This window comes from Procambarus clarkii, chromosome 88, assembly GCF_040958095.1.
Source record: "Procambarus clarkii isolate CNS0578487 chromosome 88, FALCON_Pclarkii_2.0, whole genome shotgun sequence".
In the NCBI taxonomy this organism is placed as follows: Eukaryota; Metazoa; Arthropoda; class Malacostraca; order Decapoda; family Cambaridae; genus Procambarus; species Procambarus clarkii.
The window spans coordinates 12,061,785-12,071,050 of NC_091237.1; the positions used below are offsets into that span (position 1 = coordinate 12,061,785).

General features: G+C 39.6%; 1 protein-coding gene across 1 annotated transcript in view; it reads left to right on the plus strand.

Moving 5' to 3' along the window:
- Positions 1-505: 505 nt before the first annotated feature.
- Positions 506-9,266, plus strand: part of LOC138359040 (collagen alpha-2(I) chain-like) — a 21,820-nt gene continuing 13,059 nt past the window's right edge. The window contains exons 1-2 of the mRNA XM_069317731.1: positions 506-509; positions 1,184-1,202. Of these exons, the coding sequence (XP_069173832.1) occupies positions 506-509; positions 1,184-1,202 (23 nt within the window). The remainder of the gene's footprint in view (positions 510-1,183; positions 1,203-9,266) is intronic.

Genomic DNA, 9,266 nt, shown 5'->3' on the forward strand with positions numbered 1-9,266 from the left:
GCCTCTGGGAGTATGGGTTCGAGTCACTTCTGGGGTGTGAGTTTTCAGTTATATATATATATATATATATATATATATATATATATATATATATATATATATATATATATATATATATATATATATATATGTATATATATATATATATATATATATATATATATATATATATATATATATATATATATATATATATATATATATATATACATCTTAGTATGTTTTGGTAGCAGTCTTTCTTGTAAACATATGTTGTTGAATATGACCAAAAGGGTAAGATTAATAATTCTAACACGAATCTTCTCAATATTTCTTTCTTTCTTCTTCACTGTCGAGGGTAATTGTTAAATTAACTCTCCAATATTAATTTTTTATTTCTGGTCTGACGCCTGAACGCGTTTCGTAATGCTTATTACATTTTCAAAGACTTAGTTTACACATAAAATACATCATACTTATACTCGTTTTGGGTGAGGTGACAGAGCATATGCCAGAACACGAAACAATGGGTATGTAAACATAAGAATTTAAGTAACTGCAGAAAGCCTATTGGCCCATACTTCCTCTTGCTGCTTCTATGTTGGTTTGGGGTCTTGAAGCGGGTAAATGTTGTTGTTTAAGATTCACTACCTGGAACAAAAAGTTGCAAATAGCACGGCCTATGGTGAGCCCGTAATTGGTGGGTAGAATATAGGTGTGCATTAATTGGCTGTTGATTGCTGGTGTTGACTTTTTGATGTGTATAAACAGGATTGAACATCAATATTTGTAAATTTGCTTATGATATAAAATCGTGGCAGGAAGTCAGTTGAGAAGAAGGTTCAAATTCTCTCTAAGACGATCAAGATAAGCTTCTAAAATGGATAAAAGATGGGAAGATAAAGTTTAATGCTTAAAAAAAAAGGAAGGTTCTTGAGCCTAATTAAACAAGAAGGATTTTGACCCATTTCTTCAGGAGGACAACGTTGAAATTGTGAAATTTGAAGACGAAAAAGATCTCAGTGTCTTGATTAGTAGCGATTTTAAGCTCAAATACATTTTAATTTAATTTAATTCCGTTTAATTAGTTAATTAAATTTAAGCCATCCATTTTCGGAGGTAAATACTGGGGGTTTATTTCTAAGACTATTGACAATAAAACAAGTAATGTAATATTTTAACTTTATTTTCCCCCTTGTTATAGGCACATTAAGATTATGCAGGTCAGTTATCGTACAGTGGACATCTTGAGGCTATCTTGAGATGATTTCGGGGCTTTAGTGTCCCCGTGGCCCGGTCCTCAACCAGGCCTCCACCCCCAGGAAGCAGCCCGTGACAGCTGACTAACACCCAGGTACCTATTTTACTGCTAGGTAACAGGGGCATAGGGTGAAAGAAACTCTGCCCATTGTTTCTCGCCGGCGCCCGGGATCGAACCCGGGACCACAGGATCACAAGTACAGCGTGCTGTCCGCTCGGCCGACCGGCTCCGGACCTACTCCGGTCATACTTTCACTCACGAGTTAGAAAGGTTAATTAACTCACCTTTCCTCTATGGACTATTTCATCAATCAACCTGTGATTGATTGGCATCACGACATCAACCAGTGATTGATGCCGTGTCGTCCTGGTCCGCTAATCATGGCTTCAAGTTCTCTACAAACTAACAGAAAACTCATTCTCTAAAAATATATAAACACACAAAGGATGAAGGTGATAATAATTAGCTGGTAAATATATCAACGCAAAATATAACAATGTGTTTAAGGTCAAATTAGACCTTGGTAAATATAGGTTAGGAAAGAGGAGTGGAGGTTCATGGAGTAGATTGACCCGGGTAGATTATATAGTAGACGTGGGATCCGTAGAGTTGTTTCAAGTGTAGGTTAGACATTCGTGATCGCGTAATCATTGGCATATTTATATGTGATTTTGTATACACGTTTTCCTCCAGTTTTTATCCATTCTTTTCTTATTTAACTTGTTTTAGGTTCGTCACGTTATCTGTTTTTATTGATTTATTTTGTTCTTTTTTTTAATTTAGTTTCTGATGTTTTAATGTCTTTTTGTTTTTCAAGTTTTTGGAATTTTATCAACTTTTCATTCATACATTTTGTGCAATATTCCTAACAATTATTCTGTATTTTGTTATAGTTTTCTGTTCTTTTTTTAAAATGTTTTATCCTGTTTTTCGTTTCTTTTCTGCATTTTCTCACGTCTTCAGTTCGTTCTCACACGTCTTTTCTCTCTCCATTCATGCTGTCACATATTTGTAGGTGTTTTTCCTGTGTTTTCTGAAGTTTTCACACATGCTTAAGTTGGTTGCAACTTTCACAAGTTTTCAAGTGTTTTATGGTATTTTTGGACATTTTTTTTGTATATTTGTCACATTTTCAAATTTTTTCATGGTAATATTTTTTGTTGCACAATGAAATTACATTAACGTGATGTATAAACGAGAAAATGAATGAGAAAATATTGTTTATTGTTAAATTTTTAAATTTTCTATATGTTTCTTCCATCTTTCTGTAGTTGTTACAGCACCTGAGGTGGTGCTGATATATGTGTGATGTTAAGACATTCTTATCTTACATTCTTATTCTTATCTGTGTGTGAGTGTGTAGGAGGGGGGGGGGGGAGTGGGCAATGGGGGGACATTTGTGTGTGGGTGGAGTGGGGACACGTTCGTACACACACACACACACACACACACACACACACACAGAAAACAGAAGAGTTAGGGGGGACATAATCACCACATTCAAGATTCTCAAGGGAATCGACAGGGTTGATAAAGACAGGCTATTTAACACAAGGGGCACACGCACTAGGGGACACAGGTGGAAACTGAGTGCCCAAATGAGCCACAGAGATATTACAAAGAACTTTCTTAGTGTCAGAGTGGTTGACAAATGGAATGCATTAGGCAGTGATGTGGTGGAGGCTGACTCCATACACAGTTTCAAGTGTAGATATGACAATGTGTCATATATGTATATATATGACTAGATATGTAGATAAGTGTAGATACTGAGCCCAGTAGGCTCAGGAATCTGTACACCAGTTGATTGACAGTTGAGAGGCGGGACCAAAGAGCCAGAGATCAACCCCCCCCCCCCCCCCCGCAAGCATAATTAGGTGAATACAGGGGTGAGGCCATCCCCCACATTACATGTCGTGTAAGTATAATATTGTTGACTGAGAACTTTGTGTCTGTGTGAATATTACTCCAGTTATTTGTTCAATATCTGCTGGCCTGCAAGATGAAATATTAGACATGAATGTGTATTTAAGAACAAATCCACAAGGCCCGTGACGGGGATTCGAACCTGCGTCCGGGAGCATCCCAGACACTGCCTTAATCGACTGAGCTGCGACAGGGTTAAAAGGGTTGAAACCGAAGTTCTACTGAACTTACGTTAGTGTGATCTCTGTGTGTATTTGTTAACATATTTTTGATGGTGTCAAGATGGTATTGTGTATCTCTCTGTCTCTCTCTGTCTGTCTCTGTCTGTCTCTCTCTCTCTCTCTCTCTCTCTCTCTCTCTCTCTCTCTCTCTCTCTCTCTCTCTCTCTCTCTCTCTCTCTCTCTCTCTCTCTCTCTCTCTCTATGTTTATGAAGTCTTTAATAATTTCTTTGATATACTCTTACATATCCAGATAAGAGAAAATTACGATGGAAAACATATTATTTCCATCATATTTTTCTTTATACAAGACTTTAGAAAATAATGTTCCGAAAGGACGTATATATTTTTTGATTATGTTCTTTCGATATAAAATTTAGTTTTATTATTAGTGTAAAATAATATATACAAGTCATGCTACTGTCCCCAGTCAAAATACAATTATTATTTAATTCTTTTTAACTTTAATTCTTTTTAACCCAATATAACAAAATAATATTAAGAAATCTTTTCTTAAAGTCAGTTTTAATAACAATTAGTCAGGCTTCCGTTCACAATAAATTTAACATTGCTAAGGTTATTCTATTTAATAGGAACTTGAATTGTATTTCCCTAAAATACATATGTAGTATATATTTATAAATATGTATATTGAGCTACCTCATTTTATTTCCCCTAAGTCTTTAGCGTCTATAGATCTTGTGTTTGTGACTCTCTTGCGTATGTGTTTGTCAGTATTATAAAGATAGAGGTAGTATACGTATACGTCATACGTCAGGCTGCGAGCAGCCGCGTCTAACAGCCTGGTTGATCAGTCCAGCAACCAGGAGGCCTGGTCGACGACCGGGCCGCGGGAACACTAAGCCCCGGAAGCACCTCAAGGTAGTACATACAATACCTAAAGCCACTAGTACGCATAGCGTTTTGGGCAAATTTGGGGTTTGGGATGTCAAATTTCGGTCAAATTTATTTGGGGTGTCTTATTATATAAAGAGATTGACGGTGCAAGCTTAGATGGAAAAGCTTCGTTTGTGGAAGAAAAATATTGTGGAACGAGTACTTTTGTCTGACGAAGAGTGTTGAGGAGTACTCTTTCCTGTTGGAAGAAAGAGGAGTACTCTTTCCTGTTGGAAGAAAGAGGAGTACTCTTTCCTGTTGGAAGAAAGAGGAGTACTCTTTCCTGTTGGAAGAAAGAGGAGTACTCTTTCCTGTTGGAAGAAAGAGGAGTACTCTTTCTGTTGGAAGAAAGAGGAGTACTCTTTCCTGTTGGAAGAAAGAGGAGTACTCTTTCCTGTTGGAAGAAAGAGGAGTACTCTTTCTGTTGGAAGAAAGAGGAGTACTCTTTCTGTTGGAAGAAAGAGGAGTACTCTTTCCTGTTGGAAGAAAGAGGAGTACTCTTTCTGTTGGAAGAAAGAGGAGTACTCTTTCTGTTGGAAGAAAGAGGAGTACTCTTTCCTGTTGGAAGAAAGAGGAGTACTCTTTCTGTTGGAAGAAAGAGGAGTACTCTTTCCTGTTGGAAGAAAGAGGAGTACTCTTTCTGTTGGAAGAAAGAGGAGTACTCTTTCCTGTTGGAAGAAAGAGGAGTACTCTTTCTGTTGGAAGAAAGAGGAGTACTCTTTCCTGTTGGAAGAAAGAGGAGTACTCTTTCTGTTGGAAGAAAGAGGAGTACTCTTTCCTGTTGGAAGAAAGAGGAGTACTCTTTCCTGTTGGAAGAAAGAGGAGTACTCTTTCTGTTGGAAGAAAGAGGAGTACTCTTTCCTGTTGGAAGAAAGAGGAGTACTCTTTCCTGTTGGAAGAAAGAGGAGTACTCTTTCTGTTGGAAGAAAGAGGAGTACTTTTTCCTGTTGGAAGAAAGAGGAGTACTCTTTCCTGTTGGAAGAAAGAGGAGTACTCTTTCCTGTTGGAAGAAAGAGGAGTACTCTTTCCTGTTGGAAGAAAGAGGAGTACTCTTCCTGTTGGAAGAAAGAGGAGTACTCTTTCCTGTTGGAAGAAAGAGGAGTACTCTTTCCTGTTGGAGGAAAGAGGAGTACTCTTTCCTGTTGGAAGAAAGAGGAGTACTCTTTCCTGTTGGAAGAAAGAGGAGTACTCTTTCCTGTTGGAAGAAAGAGGAGTACTCTTTCCTGTTGGAAGAAAGAGGAGTACTGTTTCCTGTTGGAAGGAAAGAGAGGTACTCTTTCCTGTTGGAATCCTTAAAACTGATATGAAGAGAAAGTAAATATAAGATTGTGTTCTCATTTTATACAATTTTTTTCATATTCATAAGTCAATATATAAACAAAGGCTATCGCCCCCTGTCAGAATAACGTGATTACTTTTTTTTAAACTAAATTTAACAAAATATTTTTAAGAAATCTTTTATAAATAATTAATAAATCATACGCATTCCATATGGATTTATATTTCACTTATATCCTCTCTCTCTCTCTCTCTCTCTCTCTCTCTCTCTCTCTCTCTCTCTCTCTCTCTCTCTCTCTCTCTCTCTCTCTCTCTCTCTCTGTCTCTCTCTCTCTCTCTCTCTCTCTCTCTCTCTTCTCACCCCTGAGGTTTTCAAATGCCTCAAGAAATGATTCAAGAGTTGAAGGATAGGAGATGAAAATATATTAACATTAATATTTAGAGGCCTCGTCTACCATTCAAGATCACATAAGCCTCTTACTCCTTGAATTTCTGAAAGACTGAGAATTATAAAATACTTTTAATACTTCTTTTCCTCTTGTAATATGTCCCGTTTTCTTTTAGGTGAGAGTTTTTAAATCTATAAATTCAGACATTCAATTGGTTGTTATGTAGTGTCGTTTGTGGGATGTTTTGTATGTAAAAATATATATTTTATGTTTATTAAACTTTACATGTAAAGTGTAATTTTTTCTTCTGACGGAGTTTGTGTTTTTTTTGTAATTGTCTATCTTCTTTCGTTCATATTTTTGTATTGCTTCATTCCTGCTTTCTTCCCTCGTTCTTAGGTTCTTTCTTTTTTCCTGTTTTCTTTCATGACTTTGGAGTTTTTCCTCTTTTGTTTTGTTTATCTTCGTTTCTCTCTCATTCCTTCATCCCGTGATCCAGTTGGTCCTGTTACTCCCTCTCTTCCTCTCCCTCTCCTCTTCCCTCTTTCTCTCAACATCGCCTCTTTCCTCTCTACCTCTCCTCTTCCCTCTCTTCCTCTCCTTCTCTACCTCAGCCTCTCCTCTTCCCTCTCTCCTGTACTATTATTTATCAAATATCTTAAATTTCTCTCTTTTTCGTCTGGCATTCTTCATTATCATAATTCCTGATCTTTATAATTCTTCTCATTATTATCATTATCCTTCTCGTTTCTGGAGTTAAGGTAAAGATGCGGGTTGACAACGTCGTGAGAATTGCACCACTAACGTAACTTGTAAAAACACATGGACAGTAACGAGATATTAATGAGAAAATCTCTCTCATATCGCGGTGCTTTGGTGCTTTGATTCCCTTGTTTATATGGCGGTAGAGAACCCCACTACCCCACACCTGTGTGTGTGTGTGTGTGTGTGTGTGTGTGTGTGTGTGTGTGTGTGTGTGCGTGTGTGTGTGTGTGTGTGTGTGTTTGTGTGTGTGTGTGTGTGCGCGCGTGAGCGTGTGCGTGTGTGTGTGTGTGTGTTTGTGTGTGTGTGTGTGTGCGTGTGTACTCACCTAATTGTGCTTGCGGGGGTTGAGCTTTGGCTCTTTGGTCCCGCCTCTCAACTGTCAATCAACTGGTGTACAGATTCCTGAGCCTACTGGGCTCTATCATACCTACATTTGAAACTGTGTATGGAGTCAGCCTCCACCACATCACTTCCTAGTGCATTCCATTTATTAACTACTCTGACACTGAAAAAATTCTTTCTAACGTCTCTGTGGCTCATCTGGGTACTAAGTTTCCACCTGTGTCCCCTTGTTCGTGTCCCACCCGTGCTGAAGAGTTTGTCTTTGTCCACCCTGTCAATTCCCCTGAGAATTTTGTAGGTGGTTATCATGTCTCCCCTTACTCTTCTGTTTTCCAGGGATGTGAGGTTCAGCTCCTTTAGCCTTTCCTCGTAGCTCAATCCTCTCAGTTCCGGGACGAGCCTGGTGGCATACCGCTGAATCTTCTCTAACTTTGTCTTGTGTTTAACTAGGTATGGACTCCAGGCTGGAGCTGCATACTCCAGGATTGGTCTTACATAAGTGGTATACAGTGTTCTGAAAGATTCCTTACACAAGTTTCTGAAGGCAGTTCTTATGTTTGCCAGTCTAGCATATGCCGCTGATGATATTCTTTTGATGTGGGCCTCTGGGGACAGGTTCGGTGTGATATCAACCCCCAGATCCTTCTCTCTATTTGATTCTTGCAGGATTTCCCCTCCCAGATGATACCTTGTGTTCAGCCTCCTGCTCCCTTCGCCTAATTTCATCACCTTACACTTTCCAGAGTTGAACTTCAGCAGCCATTTTCTAGACCATTCCTCCAGTTTATCCAGGTCATCCTGTAGTCTCTGTCTATCTTCATCCGTCTTGATTCTTCTCATAATTTTTGCATCATCAGCAAACATCGAGAGGAATGAGTCTATACCCTCTGGAAGATCGTTCACATATATTAGAAACAGGATGGGTCCAAGTACTGAGCCCTGTGGGACTCCGCTGGTGACATCTCGCCACTCTGATGTCTTCCCCCTCACCGTTACTCGCTGTTTCCTGTTGCTTAAGTACTCCCTTATCCACTGGAGCACCTTCCCTTTTACTCCTGCCTGTTGCTCCAACTTTTTTAACAGCCTTTTATGGGGTACTGTGTCGAAGGCTTTTTGGCAATCCAGGAAAATGCAGTCGGCCCACCCTTCTCTTTCCTGCCTAATTTTCGTTGCCTGGTCATAAAATTCTATTAAACCTGTGAGGCACGATTTACCATCTCTGAACCCATGTTGGTGGTGCGTTACAAAGTTATTTCCCTCCAGATGCTCTACGAGCCTTTTCCTCACGATCTTCTCCATCACCTTGCATGGTATACAAGTTAAGGAAACTGGCCTGTAATTCAGTGCCTCTTGCCTGTCACCCTTTTTGTATATTGGGACCACGTTAGCTGTCTTCCAACTTTCTGGTAAGTCTCCTGTTTCCAGTGACCTGTTATACACCATAGAGAGTGGCACACTTAGTGCTTCTGCACCTTCCTTTAGTATCCATGGTGAGATTCTATCAGGCCCAACAGCCTTTGTCACATCTAGCTCCAGCAGGCACCTTTTGACCTCATCACTGGTGAGGTCAAATTCCTCCAAGGTTTCCAAGGTTGCCGCCTCCTCATTTAGTGCAGGGGCTTCTCCTTGTTCTATTGTGAAGACCTCCTGGAATCTCTTGTTGAGTTCTTCACACACCTCCTTGTCATTCTCTGTGTATCTGTTCTCCCCTTTCCGCAGGTTCATCACTTGCTCCTTCACTGCTGTTTTCCTCCTGATATGGCTGTGGAGCAGCTTTGGTTGGGTCTTGGCTTTACTCGCGATGTCATTTTCAAACTGTCTCTCTGCTTCCCTCCTCACTCTGATGTACTCATTTCTGGCCCTCTGGTATCTCTCCCTGCTCTCTGGTGTTCTGTTATTTCTGTAGTTTCTCCATGTTCTTTTACTCAGTTGTTTCGCTACCTTACATTCCTGGTTGAACCATGGGTTTTTCTGTTGTTTTTCGTTTTTCTCCTTTTGGACGGGGATAAACCTGTCTGCAGCTTCCTGGCACTTTTGGGTGACAATATCCATCATGACCTGCACATTCTTGTCTCTAAGTTCTGTTTCCCATGGTATTCCCCTGAGGAAGTTCCTCATCTCGTCATATTTTCCTCTTCGGTAATTCAGTCTTTTCCCCTCCACTCCCATCCTTGGATAGGTTATCCCTACCTCCACCAAGTACTCAAAGG